Raw genomic sequence first — 20,634 nt, 5'->3', positions numbered from 1 at the left:
AAAGTCGAATATTTCATAAATGTTGATTTTGTGGATTCTTTAATTTCACACTGCATTTAGATCTTCAATTTTAAATCTGTTTAAGTGATATCAAAAATAAGGAATTTACTCGTATATACACCCACAGCGCCCTTAGGGAGGGAGTTCCAGGATTTTGGCCAAGCGACACTGAAGGAACAGCGATATATTTCCAAGTCAGGATGGTGAGTGCTTTGAAGGGGACCCTCGAGGTGGTTGTGTTCCCAGATACCTGCTGTTCTTGTCCTTCCAGATGGCAGTGGTCATGGATTTGGAAGGTGCTGCCTACTCTCTTGCCTTTTCCCCATAGTCCTGTAAGATTTCCCTTTCAAGTATTTGTTCAATTCTCTTTTCAATGAATCTGAATTTGCTTCCACCACCCTCTCAGACATGCCTAATCACAACAAATCATTGCGTAAGGAAATTATTCCTCATGTTGCTTCTTTTTTTTTTGACAGTCACCTAAAATCTGTAGCCTCTGGTTCCTGACCCTTTTACCACTGGAAATAGATCATCTGTTCTCTATCAAAACCATTCATGATTTTGAACACTGCCAGCAAATTTCCTCTTAACCTTCTCTGTTGAAGAACAATCCAACTTTTCCAGTCTTTCCATAGTTTAAATCCCTCAACCCAGGTGCCATTCTAACACATAACCATTCTGCATCCTCTCCAAACCCTTGACATCCTTCCTTATGGACTTAATACAATATTCGAACTGAGGTTTAACCAGTATTTTTTTGAAAAAATCATCACGATTTTCCTGCTTTTGTATTCTATTTCTGAATAAAAGGGATAGATTTCAAACAGATTTGGCAACTCAAAACTGAGCACTCATGAGGTGCTGTGGGCCATCAGCAGCAGAATTATACACAACCACAGTCTGTAATGTTATGGCCAGGTATATGCCCCACCCTACCATTTCCCTGGCTGAATGAAGAGTGCAGGAGAGCAAGCCAGGAGTGGCACTAGGTAAAGTGAAGCTACAGTACATGACTACTTGCACGCCAGACTGCAGAATCAGCATGCAATAGACAGAGCTAAGCGACCTCATAACCAACGGATCAGATCTAAGCTCTGCAGTCCTGCCACATCCAGTCATGTGGACAATTAAACAATTGATTGGAGAAGGAGGCTCTGCAAATATCCTTATCCTCAATGATAGGAGAGTACAGCACATCAGTGCAAAAGAAAAGGCATTTGCAAAAATCTTCAGCCAGAAGAACCAAATGGATGATTCATCCTGGGGACCTCCTTCTGAGGTCCCCAGTATCAGAGATGCCAGACTTCAGCCAAATTGATTCACTCCAATGGCTGAAAGTACTGGATACTACAAATTCTGACACTATCCCGGCAATAGTACGGAAGACTTGTGCTCCAGAAATAGTTGCACCCCTAGCCAAGCTATTCCAGTACAGCTACAACATTGGCATCTACCCGGCAATATATGGAAAATTGCCCAGGTATGTCCTGTCCACAAAAAGCAGGATAATTCCAATCCATCCCATTGGGCTAGTCTTGATCATTAGTAAAGTGATGGAAGGTGTCGTCAACAGTAGTATCAAGTGGCAGTTACTCAGCAATAGCCTCCTCTAATGCTCAGTTTGGATTCTGCCAGGACCACTCAATTCCTGACTTCATGCTAGCCTTGGTCCAAATATAGGAAAAAAAACAGCTGAAGTCAAGAGGTGAGGTGAGAGTGACTGCCCTTGACTTGATATCAAGGCTGCATTTGATCGATTGTGGCATTAAGGAGCCCTATGAAAACTGGAGTTAATGGGAATCTGGGGGAAACTCTCTACTCATTGGAGTCATACCTATCACAGAAGAAGATGGTTGTGACCATTGGAGATCATTCATCACAGTCCCAGGACATCATTACACAAGTTCTTCAGGGAAGTGTCCTAGGCCCAACCATCTTCAGCTGCTTCATCAATGACCTTCCTTCCATCATAATGTCAGAGTGGGGATGTCCGCTGATGATTGCACAATGTTTAGCACCATTCACAACTCCTCAGATACTGAAGCAGTCCATGACCAAATACAGCAAAATCTGAATAACATTCAGACTTGAGCTGATAAGTGGCAAGTAGATCTGCCTGAGTATCTTACTGATATTTCAAAACTGCTGATGGCATGCCTCCAGGACTAACCCACAAGCACTAAAAATAGTAGCCTTGGACTGTTTGTAACTGGGAGACATTTGAGGAGACAGCATAGATCGCTTGGACCTTCCTGGTCAACTGACTTTGTATCATGAGGGTCCACACTTCTTGTGACCAATGCAGACGAGCAAAAGTGGTGAAAAGGAATTCTACATTACTCTTTTCAAATTTGGGAACAAATTTGGATAACTTTAGGGCTGCAAACCTTTTTTCTGATTTAGGAAAACTGGGACTATTACTAGGCAAAGATAGCAATCCCCCAAGCTGCCTCAAGAGGTAGAAAGAGGTCCTTAGCAATTCCTTGTGTATAATCAGTTTCATTAGTTCTCCTTAGTTCGTCCTGGAGACAGAAAGCCTGAGGCTTTATTGTCTTGCTATTTTGGGGTAAGCCCTGACAAAGGTAGGTGTGACACTCCACTAGGATGTGATCCAGGTACATTCATTGTAATCCACATTTCAGCAGCTTCCAGAAGCTTGGCTAACTTGTAGCTACAAATGTCAGGTGACCTGTGGCAGCCACCTTAAAGATCTGCAGTGTTCTGGAAGAGACATACAGATTTTTTTTAAAGTTGCAATGTCCTCGTGCCTACTCAGCATGACAATATGTTAATGAAAGCATTTTTGTGTGATTTTGACAATTTGAAATGAATGTTTTCAGCATGGATTCCGAGATTGAATAACACTTCTTGAGGAAGGTTCTTTTCTTCTTAGGCTGTCCCTTAGGATCAAGGAATATTTGCTTCCACTCTGGTTTGATAGGTTCTGAGGGGTCTGCTAAGTCCAATGAGGGATCTGCACACTGTGTCTCTTACAGGGTAGATGGTGCTTAAAAGGTTAGGCAGATGAGGAATTTGGCAGTCTGTGCACTCTCCCTGATGCATCAACTTTGCCTCTGCATGCTTCTGACAAAATCCCTCAATATGTTTGGCATCTTCCCAAATATAACTCCTTCATTTTGCTTGGTCAAAAGTCAGGGACTCCCATGAGTCAGCAGGATGTTTGTTCTCTTCAGAGATGCTTTGAGGGCATCTTAAAGTGTTTCTGCTATTCTCCTGGGAACCTTCTACTGCAACTGAGTTCCAAGTAGAATAATTGCTTCAGCAACTTGGTGTTAGAGCTGGTGTCCCTGAATGAATAGAGGTTTATTGATCACAGTCTTCTCAGTTCCCTCTTGGTAAACAATTTTCTTAAAATTCTCTTGTATTTGGACATTTGATAAAGTTTGGAGGTGTTCAAGCAGAGGACATTGGAAAGGGGATACCATGGCTGCTTTCGATTGGCCCTCAGCTGAGGAAGGCAATTTAGCCTGGCCAATCCACCTAACCTGCACATTGCTGGATTGTGGGAGGAAACTGGAGCACCTGAAGGAAACCCAAGCAGACATGGGGAGAATGTGCAAACACCACACAGGCAGCCACCCAAGGCTGGAATCGAACCCAGGTCTCTGGTGCAGTGAGGCAACCATCCCACAGCAACATGGCCATGTACTGGAGGGAACTACAGATAGTCAACAGAGAGGAGACAAACAGAATGGCTGAGTTTGCATGTTTCGGTTCAGATTTCCAGCATCTGCAATGTTCTGCTTTTGGAACTGATGAGGCAAGTTGATGCCTGGCAACCAAGAATGGACAACACAGGAAAGAAGTGGAAAGTAATAAGTTTTAAGTGAGGTAATGACAGAAGAAATCTTAGTAGCACACAATTGTACAAACATAGAGATACATACTCTTGTGTCTGACAACATTTTCCCTCTCCTTCCCTTCTGTTCCTACTTAGTTCAGCACTGTGGGGCACAAAAGTTGGCATGATGGCAAAAGTATATTTTCCACCAGTGGGAAGTTAGTTGGGAATTGTTCTCTCAACTTTGATGGTTTGTTAAAGTGGCTCAAGTTTCCCACTGATCTATGTCGGGACCGATATTTGCATCTCATGATTGCTCATTAAAAGGTCAACTCGCCAGAATTACGTTCTCCCTCCAAATTAAGTTCTCTGACAGAGGATTTATTAGATCAGTCTGTGTCCGACTGTATAGAAGTGATGAGCACCTGGTGAACTTCAGTTCATCTTGAGATACATATATGTTGCTTTCACCTACCTTAAGAGCGATGTGGTGAGACTTTGGATGCTTGTACCACAAGCTGATGAAGGCTGCTCAGGGGAAGCAGACTTATGGTGGAAGGAGGGTGGGGTGGTTGTTTGGGGAAAGCAGCAGAGTGTCTGATGAAGGAAGGGGGATTGTCTGAGAGGCTGAGCTTAGCTCTATCGATTGTGGGGAGAACTTGGGATGCTGGTGTTGGAAGGAAACAGTCAGAGTCAGAGAGGGAAGTGGGATGTGGGGGTCCAAGGTGACAGTCTGGTAGATGAAGGTCAGGATGTTTGTTCTCTTCAGAGATGCTTTGAGGGCATCTTAAAGTGTTCCTGCTATTCTCCTGGGAACCTTCTACTGCAACTGAGTAGAACAATTGCTTCAGCAACTTGGGTGTTAGAGCTGGTGTCCCTATATGAATAGAGGTTTATTGATCACAGTCTTCTCAGTTCCCTCTTGGTAAACAATTTTCTTAAAATTCTCTTGTATTTGGACATTTGATAAAGTTTGGAGGTGTTCAAGCAGAGGACATTGGAAAGGGTGACACCGTGGCTGCTTTCGATTGGCCCTCAGCTGGAGGGGGATGAGACAAGTTATGGAGGGGGATGAGATAAGTGACCTGGAAAACAGGAGGGGATAGGGTCAGGGTGGACATTGAAATGGTAATGGATGTCAGCTGTGAGGGGAGGGAAGGGGAGGTGGATCATTATAAGGTCCAGAGTAATGGGGGAGGATAAGGGGTGACAGAAGGGAGAGGAACGGTGATATTGGGTGGATCTATGGTGATGGGTGGAAGTTGGCAGGTGACAGAAGAATTGTAGTAGGTGGTGGAATAAGTTTGGAAAGTTATGCACACTTTCTCAAGGTTGTTCTTGGAACACAGATACTCTGGACATGTAAATCTTCAAAGTGGAAGGAGGGTCTTTTTGGGTGGGTGGAGTTTAAGGTTAACACAACTTGCTGACTAAAGGAAAACTAATAATTGAGGCAACTGGATATCAAAAATGCTCACATATGTTCTCGTATCTGTGGTGAAAACTGCAGTGCAGCATGTTCGTTTCCAATTCATTACACGAGATCCCAGTAAGGTGTGGAGCTGCTGTTCATTCTTTACTATTTGTCATTGGCAGAGAGATGAAAGGAATGAGGGAGTGAGGTAGATGTCTGCACAGGGCAAGGGAAGGGCAGCCAACTCACAACTCCAGACCTCCATTCTTCTGGGTGAATGGTCATGGCTGACAATGGATCAGGCGGTTAGTTTTTCTCTGCTGCCAAGGCAATGATCTCTCAGTAGAGGTTTGAGGGTGGTGGAGACAAGTGGAAAAGTGTACATGAGACTTCTTGCACATGGCTCTTACCATCCTGGTCAAAGAGCAATGTCTCCATGCATATTTATGGATGAATGGGAGGAAAACCCATCTCTGGTCCTCCAGGATGTCTTTAACTTAGCATGGGTGGGGTGGGGATGCTGTACCTAGATAGAAGCCAGGTGAAGAACTTTGCACTTGTCTGCTGGTTTTGAGATGGAGGGAATCTTGTAAAGGACATGCTCACTAAATGTATCACTTCAATTCACTCACTCATCCATTGAGGCATTGATGATGCAGGCTGCAAGCAACCCTGCCTTGGTAATGGTTCTCATCCAGATGAGGAGATGGAGGGCCCATCATAGGTTAGCACAAGGCCAGGAGGAGCAAAGGCATGAGTGGCAAGAGGCAGTGGAGTCTCAACAAAGTTATGAGACTGGTGAACATGGGAATGGGACACTGCAACAGGGGGCATTGGTCCCCCATGGATGTGTCTGAAGCACTTAGCTGCTTTGAAGTTGCCTCTGATTGACAGATTTATTGTCAACCAGAACAGCTGAAGGCACCTTCAAAGCGGCTAAGTGCTTTCACTTCCTCTTTTCTTACTAGGGGGTACTTCAGGTGCACTCAACTGTTACGGAAAGGTAAACAGATACAGCTGGTTGTCTGCTGAGCAAAAACCACAAAACACTTCAACAGGTTTCAAGGGATTTACAAGGTCTTGTGTTTTCTAAGAGGGCTCAGAGGCTAGAAATGAAAACAGTGCTCAAAAATGGGGTTGAGTGAGCAGCTGTGGGGAAATGAATCCCCTCCAGTGAAAGTGACCTCTGCTGTTAGCCAGAGGAAAGGGGAATCGCTTTTGCAAAATGGAGTGCGGCTGTGATTTGGAAGTCTCCCTGGTGTCCAGGGGGAATGGAGATTAAAGTGACCTGGCCACTTCAAGCTTTTCAGTCCATAGACTAGAATGAAAACTTTTCATAGAATCCATAGAGTGTAGAAAGAGGCCATTTGGCCCATCAAGCCTGCACCAACAACAATTCCACCCTATCCTCGTAACCCCATGGATTTATCCAGCTAGTCCCCTTGATACATTTGGCCAATCAACCTAACCTGCACACCTTTGGAGTGTAGGAGGAAACCGGAGCACCCGGAGGAAACCCACGCAGACACAGGGAGAATGTATAAACACCAGATAGGGACTTGAGGCTGGAATTGAACGCGGGTCCCTGGCACTGTGAAGCAGCAGTGCTAACCATTGTGCTGCTGTGCCGCTCATGATCAGAAAGATGCATGAAATCATCAGGCCAAGACTAATGTTTAAGTTTCCGTGAGTTAGAAGGGGCAGTCTAGACACAAGACTCCCATCCTGGGTGAAGAGTCCCTAGATCAACCCCTTTCTCCCAGCCTGAGCCCACCCAAACCCCAGGACCCTTGGGGGACACTCCCTCTCAGCCAGGCAATGGCAGAGGAACACATGGGCACTGCATTTACCTCCTTGACCCCCTCTATGTACAAGGCACCAGATCAGGGCATCACTGGCAGGGGCAGGGTGCCGGGGTCACTGGCAAGGTTGGCACTAGGGCTCCCGGGAGAGGATCCTGAGGTGGGGGCGGGGGGGGGGGGTGGGTGTCTAAGGCCTCTGGCTGGGAAGGTGGGGGGGGGGGGGGGGGGGGATCGGGTCATCCTCATGCCTGCGTGGGAGGGTGACTTGTTCTTTCTGTGGTTGGGGTGGGGGGGGGGGGTAGGATGACCCTCTGTGCTGAGGGGTTGGGGGTGCTCCCCTTGTCAGCAGGGGTCACTATTTAGGGCAGCACGGAGGCACAGTGGTTAGCACTGCTGCCTCACAGCGCCAGGGACCTGGGGTCAATTCCCAGCTTGGGTCACTGTCTGTGTGGAGTTTGCACATTCTCCGAGTGTCTGTGTGGGTTTCCTCCGGGTGCTCCGGTTTCCTCCCATAGTCCAAAGATGTGCAGGTCAGGTGCATTGGCTATGCTAAATTCTCCCTCAGTGTACCGGGATGCGTAGGTTGAGGGATTAGCGAGGTAAATATGTGCGTGTATGGGGATAGGGCCTAGATTGGATTGTTGTTGCTGCAGACTCGATGGGCCGAATGGCCTTCTTCTGCACTGTAGGGATTCTATTCTATGATTTCCATTGTGGGGAGGCTCTCTGTGACTGCACCCTTGATCTCTGAACTCTTCCCATCCCATCTGCCACGGGAATCATAGTGGGCGGGACCATGCAAAGGTCCGTCGACCTTGGGCGAGATTTTCTGATATTGGGGCGAATGCAACTGGAAAATCCCGCCCCTGGTTTTGCCGGCATGTTTCCCATGATGCATAAGTTTGCATCGCTCAGGTGGGAGAATACCACCTGGGAAGTGTTGCTAGCGCCAGTTGGAAACAATCCAGTTCTTCCACTGACAGGGTCTTAGAGTCCTCTTGGGAGAATTGCGGTTCAGGTTTCTTCCAGGGATGCAGGAAGTCTTCACAAATGAGCCTCAGGAAGGAATGGGAGCAGGTGGCAAGAGCAGTTAAGACACAGAATGTCGCACTCAGTAACAGCAACAGTACCAAAAGAAGTTAATGACTTCACATGGAGGTCAAGGTCAATGAAGGTATTTGCATATCACATCTTACAACTACCACAACCATCTATTTCTCTTTGGTGCTGCCTGCACATGTGTTAACCATATTTGATATCCTAGCATTGCGTCAGTCCATTTAGATTCATGACATCATGATATTGTCAATTCAAAGTCCGCAGACACATACAGAGTGTGTTCATGTGCCCATGTGTCCCTCTGCCACTGCCTGGCTGAGAAGGAGTGTCTCCCAAGGGTCCTGGGTTTTGACACCCTACTTCACTAATGCCGTGTGGGCCATGCAGGAGGTGACCAGCAGCATGCTGTGCATGTGTAAAACTCAGATAGTGCTACATAAGTGAATTTGAGCCCGTAATCTTGTAATTTACAAATATAGCACAAGTAGATGCACCTAGGGTTTAAACAAAATGACTTTTTAATAAAAGGAACACACATAACCATTTCTAACTTGTGAATCGCAGAAGTGGAATTATTCAATGTTATTTTCTTTATTTTGGAATGTTGGAATTTCTGTACACCATTTAACATTGAAATGAAGCCTAAAATAAATCTGTGTTCAAATATAATGAGGAGTTTTCAGTGGTGAAATACTGCTAGTATTAGTAGCCCATAAAAATAAGACGCATTGTGAAACATCAGTAAAAACATGAAGCTGGGATCTTAGCTCTGACAGACCATAGCTTGAAAATAAGATCATATCAAAATTAAAAGGAGGTTGCACAGTGACATAAAGACTCTTCTTTTCTTGTGGATCTATTAAAACCAATTATTACAGGTTGTGTGATTCTACAATGCCTTCAGTTTGCAGTGAGGTGTTGCACAACGATGTTCAATTTACTAACAATTGGTGTCTCAGGATTTGAAGAAGCGTGTTCAGAAATGTTTGCAACAACCTTTTCCCCTCACTACAGAAGATTCACTAATGCAAATAATTGCGCAGTATATCTTTAATCAGGAAAAATACAGAAAACATATTCAAAAGATTTCTTTTAAGTTTACGACACAGTGGAATGTCATTTTATATAACGCATAAAACAAAAATATAACACAATGTAAAATGGGACTCCCTGAATTTACAGCAAAATAAACACTTTTGGTTTACTCATGAGAACTGAATAGGACTGGTTCTTTCAGTCAATGTTAGGCAATAAATGTTAAAAAACAGAAAGACACTGAGAAGAAAAGCTCTTCAGAGGTCTTTGTAAACCATCTCTGAATTTATGTCACCTGATTCAATTTATCTTTTCTTTGGTAGAAGAACAGAACAGAGAAAAGAAAATAGAATGAAATGATTATTTAAGTACATGTGGTGTAGTTATATGATATTTTAAATCATATTTATCGATATAAATAAAAAACAGAAAATGCTGGAAAAACTCAGCAGGTTTGGCAGCAAGTGTGAAAAGAGAAACAGAGTTAATGTTTTGCGTTAAACATGACTTTTCTTCAGATCTTTTGCTCTTATCAATATAAATACTGTCTGAGATCCCATGGGTGCAATACTAATTTAAAGGAAAGCATCTGCTTACATAACAAGCGGCAACACTTGATTAATGGTTGGAACAAACAATCCTGGGAGGGTGCACAGTGCAAGCAGACACCAGTTAAAGGTTATCAGTCATGTCAAAAACTGAGGGCCACAGATGAACCACTTTTGTTTATCCCGTTAACTGGACCATAAAGCATAATTAAAGCCAAGAAGTAAGAATTATTGGCCGGAATTCTCCCCCAAAAACTTTGTGTCAAATTTGTGTGAAAACTGAAGTAATTCATGCTTTTCTTTTCAGTGGGAGCTCAGAGAAGAATCTCCCATACTCTGTGCACTGTGGCAGCCACCAACGTGAATATCATTAAATTTCAGAGGCCGGGGCCTATTCCTGTGGAGGGCCTGAAATCAGTGCGTTGAGTGGGCTGCTGCGCATGCGGCGATTTGTCAGTGCCAAGATTGGCACTGCACAGCGACCCCGCACTGATGGTCTCCTGATTGCCGCCTAGCTCGATCGCTGGCCAGCCCCATGACCCCCGCAATGCCGGCTCTCCGCCCCCCCCACGCCCCAATTGCTGGTCCCCCGACCATTCCCGGCCCCCAACCCCGACTCCCCTCCTGCCAGCCCACCGCGATCTCCAGTGCCCCCCCACCCCCTGACAGTAACTGAACCCTCCCGCAGACTGACCACTTCCCGCCCCGCTGACTCCCCACCCCGCAGCCCATCTCTTCTTCCCCAACCAATCCCAACTGCAGAGTGGCTGTGGGATCCTCCCACCCCCCACAGATCACCCATTGGCCCTGCTCCCATATGCCCCACCCCTTGGCACTGCCCCATGCCCAATGGGTACTGCTGTGGTGCTCCCTGGGCATTGGCACTTTGCCCCTTGGGCAGTGCCAAGGGTCCAGGCTGGCCAATGCTCTGGGGGCACCCCTGGCACCTGATCCTCTGGGGGTCCTCAATTGCCCCTCCTTCACTCCAGCAGGGTCAAATCGCTAGTTCCCCAAAAGTGGGGGGCTACTGTAAATCACGCTGGAGTGAAATACTTCTGGTGGTGGGGGTGAGGGCAGGGGGCAGAGGGGATGGCGAACCTGGAGACTTCAGTCTGCTAATTGCATTTAAATTAGATTAAAATTAGATTTAACATACATACCCCACCTCCCTGCTGATTTCTGGCATGGAGCAGACACCACCGGAAATCTGGCGCTGGGAGACGCTATCGTGGCGGGAGCACATGCGCGAATCCTGTGCGTTGCCTGCCGTGGAATTCTCCCCACCCACTGCGTTAAAGAATTAGCGCAGCGGGATTGGAAAATTGCCCCATTCAATTTATTCATATAATCATAAAATGTTGAAGCACTAAAAGTGGCTAATTGGCTCACTGTGCCTGCTCTAGCTCTCTAAAACAACTACTGACTCAGTCCCATTCCCCTGTTCTTTCCCAGTGCTTTATAAAGCTGCCTTTAAATTGAACTTAATTTTAAATATTAGAAATTTGCACTAATCTTAAATCAGATATTTGATCACCTTTATTTGAGTTCTGAAGTAAGTAGAATGGTGGTAATTATGTGAAACAAATAATTTATTTGAAAAGGTTTTTTTTCTGCTTACCAATTTTTAGGAATCTACTTCCTCGTTTCCCAACATTTAAAAAATATCTGTTAATTCAATAGTTTGGAAGCAGAAGCTTCTGGAATTAAAAGTTATGGACCAGAATTCTCTGATGTTGTTCGTCCCATCACCGCTGCCAGTGAGAACAGAGAATTTGGCGCTCAGACAAATTGCTATTCACATCATGGGAACAGAGGGATACGGTCCCCAGAAGAGTAGGGGGTTATAGTTCAGGCGGGCAACACAGTCGGTGAAGGCTTGGAGGGCTGAAGGGCCTGTTCCTGTGCTGTAATTTTCTTTGTTCTATCAGCAGGACTGGAGAATCCTAGCCGCGAATGTGAGGGGAGAATCCCAGAGCTGGACTCAGTATTTGTAGCATCTGACTTGGGAAAGGAGCCACAAGTTTGAACCCATTCCTCAACTGCCATTCAGATTTATGATTTATTTCACTGAAGGGTTTTACAGTTCTTGCGGGGGTAGAATTATCGTGGAACAATTGTGTACGTCCAATAATTCAGCCATTTTTGCACTCAAATTTTTGAATTAAGCAAAATTATAAACATCAATGGTGAGAAATGTAAAGCTTGTGTTTGCAATGGATAATAACAGCATGAAAACCAAATGGTATTTTACTTCAAAATGATTTGAAATAGCAAGCATCAAATCTCACACTGAAGACTTTAAAGTATACCTTTCTAAAATACATGATGACAATTTTCATTATAGTGCTGGTTGCTGATTGTTAATTGATACTGTATCTGTATTAACCTACAATATTCATCATTGTTAGCAACCCTTGCTTACTGTCATATTTATGGTTCAGACCATTACCAGCATTCTTGAGATTTCATTCAGCAAAAGTTCCATTAAAATGCATTTTTAATGACATTTTAGCCATGGCTTTTTTCACATCAAAACCAAAAAGACACACAAAAAAAACAAATCCACGTTAAAACCTATTTTACAGTACCTTCTTTCCTTTATAAGAGAGGCAGAGTCCTGAGAATAATTGGTGTTGATCTTTCTCTAGGGGCATTTGAGGCAACAAATCTATCTTTGTATGAATCTTACTAACACAGTGGATGCAATAATTATCATCTGGATACTATTTTATTACTATTGGACAAGGTATTCATTCATACACGCAATCTTTCAGGCAACCGTGAATAACAAACCCATGCATTAAATCTGATCGCAACAAACAGAGATACATCAAACTATTTAAAATACCACCAGGCTTCAAATAAGTTAATTTTAGAAAAACTGTGACGTCATTGTCAGCACACCATATTGAATGGGTTTAAGACAAAGTAGAATGAGTTAACATTGTCAAGGTGCTGAGATATGTGTTAATTCATTTAGTTTTTTCCACCTTCAGCACCTTGTCATCTTGCCCAGAAGGTACAGATACCATTGATAGCAGGTAAACAAATATTAGCTAGCTGAAAAAAAACATACAAAAGATGGGCTTCATGTGACAACTATCTCCTTCTTGAGAATGCAATGGGTTTTCATGGGTCTTAGTGTCAGGGGGACTAGCTAGGGTAAATGCATGGAGTTATGGAGATAGGGCCTGGGTGGGATTGTAGTTGGTGCAGACTCGATGGGCTGAATAGCCTCCTTCTGCACTGTAGGATTCCATGATTCTATGAAAATGCAGATCAGGAAAGATTAAACTTTCTTTGGTGCATTTCCCCTTGCCTTTTCTGGGCCTGTCTGAATGGTGATTCCTGTAACTGGATTGATATGCATTAAATTATTGGACTAATTGACTGACTCTACCTCAATTTAGATATACTATAACAAATGGCTTGTTATTTTATTTGAAGTTCTGTGCTCAGTTTAATTTTTTGTATCTTGTATACTACCAAGATAAACAATGTACTGGAACTATGAAACTGTAGAACTCTTGGGCTCTGCTAACGGATCAGTTGATAAGTGTCGAGTTATATAGACCAGGAAGGTACCGAGCATGAACCAAGTGCCCAACTAAAGGGTCCGCAAAAGGTCTAAGCCTGCTGATGCTGGTACTCTAATAATGGGGGACAGAACACTTCAGACAAAACATCAGGAATGAGCTGGGAGAGGTGGGGTGAGTGGGGAGGGGTCCCTCCTGCATTGGAGCCCTGTTTCCAACAGAGGGTGCTGCCGGTGGTAAGGGGGGTTTTCCCTCCTCCTGCCCTTTAAACTGACCTCCTCTACCCCAACTCTGCCCGACTGGCCCCAATAACCTATCTCACCTACCTCTTCTCTGGGCCTTTAACTCTGTTGCTGGTCCCATGTCTACTGCAATACTGGCTGCAGCCACCACTACTGGCGGCACTGCTGAGATTGAAGAATTACTGGCCTCTGGTTGGCTGGCAGCTCTTGGAAGTGAGACAGCCATCTGCAAGATACAGGAAAACGGGAAAGTGCCTGATTGGCTTTTAATCACATGAGTGCTCCTGAAAATGGCCACAGCGACGTTGCGAGGTTGCCATTGCTGGTGGATAGGCCCACTGCCGTAGCCATTAAATCCAGTCCTACACATGCGGATTAGTGGATGAGATCAGTGCAGACTTCACATTCCATGATGGAATTCACTGTCCATGTTCATCCACTAAAACTGAGTAATTGAAGACCCGTCAGTGTTATGAGTAGCTGGGGAGGAGGGGACAAAAAAGTACAAAACCTATGTTCACGATATAGCACTGCTCTTTCTACAAATTCTCAATAGCTCTTGCAAATTACTAATAATTAAGGATGAATTCATTTAGAAAATGGTTTATGATGGTAACAAGTAAGGTGCCATCATACAGGATGAAAAGTGACCTGGTATAGACGATAAAGATCCTGGAAATTATATGTAATGTTCTCCACTGGTAATCTACTTAGTCCCAAACCTCCAGTGTTTGTACAAATACGAGTAAACCAGATTAGCAGCACCAACTTCCTGTGTTTCTGTGCAACACCTAGATGTGTTTAAACAAGGGTAAAATATTTGCAAAATCTGACCATATTGCATTAACTAACAGATATATCGCAAACAGCCACATTCAATCAATTCTACATTTGTTGTGTTTACTGCATACTCGTACAAAGTGCTATTACATGTTGAAAAGGCAAAAAAAACCGGATGGGCACAATTAATAGGTACACTATCTTAAATAAATGCAGACCACCCTATTTCTCTGAAAAATAGTGTAGATGCTATTTTTAAAATTCTATTTCTACAATTAATAAATTCAATATGTATGTGTAATACTTGAATGTTGTGCCTAATCAAACAAGATTTATATCAGATTCACACTCATTTGGTTGTAACATTCATGCACTGCAACAATACCATTCCCTGTTTTATCTAACATTGCCAGAATAATTACAGTATAGAGATAAACTGTATATTGGGGCTAAGCTAGCCCCGGAAGCAGCTTGTGTAAAATATCAGTGCTTTAAAAGGTTAAAAATTCCCTATACTGGTGAAGACTCAGAGAGAGAAGTACATCAATTCTAGTGACAAAACTACACAAAAAATACATCTAAACAAATTCACATTGTATTTCAGTCTCAGATATGTGCTAACTTGCAAGATCCTGTTGCAGAATTCATTTCAAGACTATAAAACCTAGTGTTATAAAACTTAAAAAATAGTGCTAAGATTTAACCACTTTTATATAGCTTATATAGTTTATTTTAAAAACACAGCTGCCTTTAGTGTTTCGGCGCATAGAGTATGCAAAGATTATGCATTCAAGTATTATGGCACATAATTAACTTAATTGCTGATTAGTCTGCTTCTGCACAACAAAAATAAGAATAGACCTTTACAAAAACAAACCCCATAGGATTTGAACTTCTCGTATAGGGTTCTCTATATTAAAAAAAGTTTAAAAAAACCTATCTGTGAATGATTAAAATTGATTTTATGAAACTGTTTGCAAAGCATCCAAGAATCCAAAAGGATTTTAAACCCTTTGAAAACAGAATACCCTTGCCAAGTAAAGCATTCCACATTGTATCATATCTAGAAGGCTTCCTGTAATTCTTTTGCAATCCAATTCTCCTTGTTTTTGTGTCGCTTTCTCTAAATTGTTCAATTGCCATCTGACTGAGAAAACAGACAGCTGACTTGTTCTCATGATGCTACCAGTAACTCTATTGCTATTCCTGTTGCTAGGAAGTGAAGATTGTTGCCCTGCTCTTTTTCTTGGGAGCATACTGTGTGGGATTGCTAGCACAACCCTACTCCCCTACCAGTTCATCAAGATGCTGCAGTGAAGTAGCAAGGTACAGCAATTATTCATCAAAGCATCTCGTGGGAACTGTTCTAAAAATGGAATTTGGTAAATGTAGGGGACTATGTTATATTTATTAATCCAGAACATAATTGGAATAAATACTGCAATCTTGGAATTTGGTGTAGTACGGTGGAATCCTCAAAGGGTTATATCAAGTCACCCTTTAAGATTCTTCAGCATAATAAAGTACTGATAAAATATTCCTATTCCTGTACTCTGCATCATGTGGAAACTGTCCTTTTGGTGACGCATCCTCTATCGCACTACTAAGCAGGCTACACATAATTTTGAAGGCCCTATGCAGTCATCATGGCAAAAGGCCCCACATCCTTTACACATAATCATGGCTTTAAGCCTGCAAGAGCACTTCAGCTCCAATTCTTCACCACCACTCGTACCAGAAAATCTATGAGCTGGAATGCTGGTGTTCTGGTTAGACAAAGTAATAGCATTGTTTCCACTACTTCCCAAAAAACTACCAATGGACTGTTCAATAACAGAGGCAGCTTGTTTCAAATTAGTGCCACTGAAATGCAATGTGGAATAATTTCCATAGAGTTGCTGCTGATGCAGAAATTTTGAAGCAGCAACTTGTGAGGCTGGTTTACTTGACTCAGAGGCCAGAGCGGAAGGAAAGTCAGATTCATTTACTATTTTGCCGAAAAATACATCCACCGTTGGTCCAAAAACCTTTACGTGTTCTTTCGTTTCATAATGGTCCCTTGAAATATCTTTGACATCCACTGCACAGCCATTGTTTAGGCCCTCAACAGAAAACTGCTCCATTTTAATACCACTACAGCTATCAGTTGTAGAAAGCAAACTCATTCTTTTATTGGTTTCCATAGTAACAGATCCTCGGTTTTGATTAGGTGGCACTTCGCATTCGCTTAGTGTTGTAAGATGTTTTGCAGATTTATTCTGGACACTTTGTGTTGCTCTGCAGCTGTTATCAGTTTGCTTAATTTTCAGGCTGTTTGAGAAAACAGCATCTGTGCTTTCCTGATCTGTGTCTGGAGATACGTTGACTTGTGCTGTGGAGTTAAATGCTGGGCTGCTTTTCTCCAGATGTCGGTTGAATTTGAATACATTTGGAGTGGCATAGCCCAGTGTGGTTGGTAGGGTAGCTTGCAGTGAGGCTTCTGCTTCAGCCAATTGTCTCAAATTAACAGAATTTTGGTGAGGGTTGGGCTGCGAGATAGGGGTTGCAATAGTCAAGCTGCTGTTATCACTACTGGTCAACAAACTCTGCTCCAAACTACATGAAGACAAAGGTCTCTTGTGCTCTTTAAACTCTGGGCTTTGAGCAACGTTGCGCTGAATGAAAGCCTTGTTAATCCATTCCTGTTTAAATAATGTCTGCTGTTCCCCTAATTGATCCTGATCTATACTGAGTGGACTCTGTGCCCACATTTTAACTCCTACCGCAGTGAACTGCTTTGCTTGATTAAACCTACTTTGTGACTGTTCTCCTACTGACTTAGCCTGTCTCTTGTTTACTTGCATTTCACGGGTTTTGCATTGAATCTGCCATACTGTTCCCCAAGTATGCCCCTTCGAGGCCTGGGAAAGAGAATGAGGAATGTTAATGGCGACGTTTCTATCACTTGTAGTCACTTTGGATTCAGCAGATCCTTGAGAGGGCAACGGAAGCCTATTAATTTCAAGCCTAGCACCTGATCGAAGCTGAGGCAACACTTTCTCCAAAGGCAGGTTGCCTTGCAGCAACTGTGTCACAAGAGGGTTATTGGCTTCAACTGATGAAAGATGACGATTAGTGCTTCCAGGAGCAGAATTTCTTTCTTGACTTTCCATAGCAGCCAATGTGAAAGGCTGAGACTGCCTCGTGCCCAAAGGTGTTTTGGAATCTTTTCCTTGCAAATTATCTACATCCGGATTGATTCGGGGGAGTAGGGCATTTTCTATTGCGTCACACTTTTCCAGATGGTTTCCCTGTTTAATTTCAGAGCTCTGAGTAATGGACAAATATTCTTCTTTTAGCCTGGACTGATTAGCTTTGGCCTTGACAGAAATGTTAAGAGACTCCAATGTTCTTCCTTTTGTAACTGCAGATTCTTCAGGGTGTGTATAAGTGTCCAATTTGACACTCATCACTGTACCATCATCATATTCTTTAACATGATTCAAGTTGTGGCTTTCGGTAATGTTGCTCACTCGTTTATTGATACTTTGTGTTTCTTCACTGAGAAGATAACTTGATTTACTTTGGTTTGAGACATTTTGGTCCTGGTTATCAATAACTATTCCTTCTAAATCTGTTGAGTTTTTAACTGTAAAACATTGATGTTGTGGATCAGTAAGTTCGAACTGTCGGTCAGTAGTGCCTGATGTTTCATGTTGGAGTGTAGTTCCTTCTGAGTCTTTTGATGGTAGCGGTTGACTGTCATTCTTTTGACCTGTTAGCATTTTAGAGTCACTGTTTTGTAATTGATTATCACTGTCTGATTCAGACCAATTACTGACAAATTCCTGAGAATGCACTTTATCGTTCAAGGCAATTTCTGTTTTAACCATTTCAGCCTGGGAGTCCATACTGAAATTTGAAAATAAACTTCCTAGCATGGTTTGTGAATTAGCTGCACTATAACTCACGTCAGAATTTGATGCTTCTTCTGTAACGATAAGAGGTTTCGAAGAGTTCAAAAGCTCAGAGCTTGCAATATTAATCTTTTTCTCATTTACTGATGTGGAGCCCACATCTAGCAACAAGCCTTCAGAATTTGGGATGGTCGTAACACTGAAGTTGGTTGACATGCTGATATCACTGACAGAATTCAAAGTACTATCAAAATTTGAATTGTCTGTACTGGTAACACAGTTGGGTATTGTAGTGTTATCAACAGAGTGAGGTCCAAAGGTATCATCACAAGTAGTAACTTCATTTTCATTATCGTTGAGAATGGTAATGTCATTACCAGTGTTTGGAGTTGAACTTTGATCAGAAGAAATGGCTCGGGTGCAATACTCTGCCAGGACAGTACGCTCAGGTGACCATTGCATGGATGCATTCTCTGCAGTGAGAGCTTTGGAAACAATGTCCACAGAACATGGAGAGACTGTAGTATTATCAAAATCATTGGAACTCGGGACAGTAATTTCATTAGTGCAACTTGGCATTGTGTTATTGGCAGCACTACTTGGAATGGGATCCCTGTCAGCACAGCTTGGCATAGTACAACTATCAGCACAGCTTGGCATGCTAGTATCATTAACACACTTCTGTTTGATAATATTGTGAGGATGCTGTTCATCGACACTAGTGCTGGGAGCAGTGGTATTGTCAGTAAAGGTGGCCAGAGTAAAACTAACAGTGCTTGGCACTGCAATATTGTCAGTGCAGTGTAGAATTGTAGCATTATTGACACAGCTGGATGCTGTGCTGCTTTGAGCAGAGTTAGCCACTGTAGCACTATCAAGACAGTAAGGCATAGCACTATTGGTGACAATATCAACTTTTAGAACTGAAGTGCTTTCAGTACAGCATGTTATAAAGGTATTTATGGATGGGATATGATCTGCTTTAGCAGTCTCTTCACTCCTTGAAACGCTGGTGTCCTGCACATCCACTACTGCAGTTCTGCCTTGTTTACAGGAGGGCTGTTCATCTGATTGCAGTAATTGTGTTCTTGCCAAATGTTTTGCAAGTAACTTTGCCTTTGTTTGAGCTTTAATATCTGCCAGTGTTCTGGTCTGTCCTCCACTTGATCCTGTATTAGCAATACCTCCATCTCCCACTGTGCCAGCTGCTGCGGCTGCTGCTGCCTCCCTCTGAGCTCTAGCCTGCTGTGCTCTGGCTTTGATATCTGCAAGGGTCCTTGCACCAGTATTTCTTCCTCCACCTGGCACCACACTGGAGGATGCCTTTGGACAGATCTGGTAGGATGGATGACTCCTGATGACAAACGGAAGTTTGATTCTTGATAAGTGAATCTGACAAAGAAAAGCACCATAATTAGATCCAGGCAAATACACTGAGAAATCAGGATGGATCTGAGCATCCTGTTATTTGCATCAGACTATTTATTTAAAGAACATGACAATACAATTGTTCACATTTCTTAAGCAATTTCAGCAATAACAGATTTTCATGTTGTTTGATCAAAAATAAAATGAAGCTTGGGTTCAGTCATTACTTGAGAAATTGTTATGGCTATTCTGGAACAAATGTCGTTTCGAGGAATATCAATTTTACAGTTAACACTTTGATGCCATTCATGTTTTAATCATATTTGCTTCTCATTGTAAGTATTTTGATGAGTTCAAGAAATTAGGCATAAAGGGTAGTCAGTAGTTTTATTTGAACTCATGTCATAGTAACATATTCATTTTTTATGCTGAAAAAAGGGACACGTTGAAGCTTTTCATCTTGTACTCATCAGGACACTTCACAAGAATACGAGTATAAGGGGAAAACAGTAATTTATATTGTATGAGAAGAGAGTGCTGATTTGTTGCGTGGTCTCTGATTGGTAGAGGTATTGCCGTGGAAAATGCACCAGGAGATGGTGATTGATAAATAATTGCTGAGCATGGTTTGAAATTTAAACCATTCAGCTTAACTCTGATTGGTAAAAGCGTTGCCCTGCAGAATGAATGAATCAGCAAATGACTGTCACTTATTTTGTTTTACTGAAACAGGCGCAATGTGTGTACATGTTCTTTCTATCTGCAAAGAACAAGGCCCTGTGTATTAATATATGTAGCTTCCAGTACACGCAAATGCACCACTTTATGAGCCCAACTGACAATCTTAAATTGGCTGTCAGCATAATTCTTAGCACACTGAGGATTATTTAGCAAATGTACTCCAATTGAGGGATCATCTATTGTTGGACACTGTGTTTTGAGTGTTGCAAATATGGGCTGGTGTGATGGTGTGCATGTAGGCTGTACATCCCAAGGACTGGCAGATTGTACCAAATAGGATGTCCCATCACTGTTCTCAATGGGCAAGGTGTAGACCGTGCCCGACCAACCTAGGGAAATTAATGGGAAGCATCCGTGGGATACGTTTAATAATTACTGCAAACATCTTGGCTAAGTAGGAGAGACTCAACC

At 42.9% G+C, this 20,634-nt stretch overlaps 1 protein-coding gene across 1 annotated transcript in view; it reads right to left on the bottom strand.

Annotated features, from left to right (window-relative positions):
- Nucleotides 1–15,810: 15,810 nt before the first annotated feature.
- Nucleotides 15,811–20,634, bottom strand: part of LOC144495476 (putative Polycomb group protein ASXL3) — a 196,500-nt gene continuing 191,676 nt past the window's right edge. Inside the window, exon 12 of the mRNA XM_078215493.1 lies at nucleotides 15,811–19,506. Coding sequence (XP_078071619.1) covers nucleotides 15,811–19,506 — 3,696 coding nt within the window. The remainder of the gene's footprint in view (nucleotides 19,507–20,634) is intronic.

This window comes from Mustelus asterias, chromosome 7, assembly GCF_964213995.1.
Source record: "Mustelus asterias chromosome 7, sMusAst1.hap1.1, whole genome shotgun sequence".
Classification (NCBI taxonomy): domain Eukaryota; kingdom Metazoa; phylum Chordata; class Chondrichthyes; order Carcharhiniformes; family Triakidae; genus Mustelus; species Mustelus asterias.
Note: the sequence above shows the minus strand (reverse complement) of the source record. Positions and strands in the feature narration are given on the sequence as shown.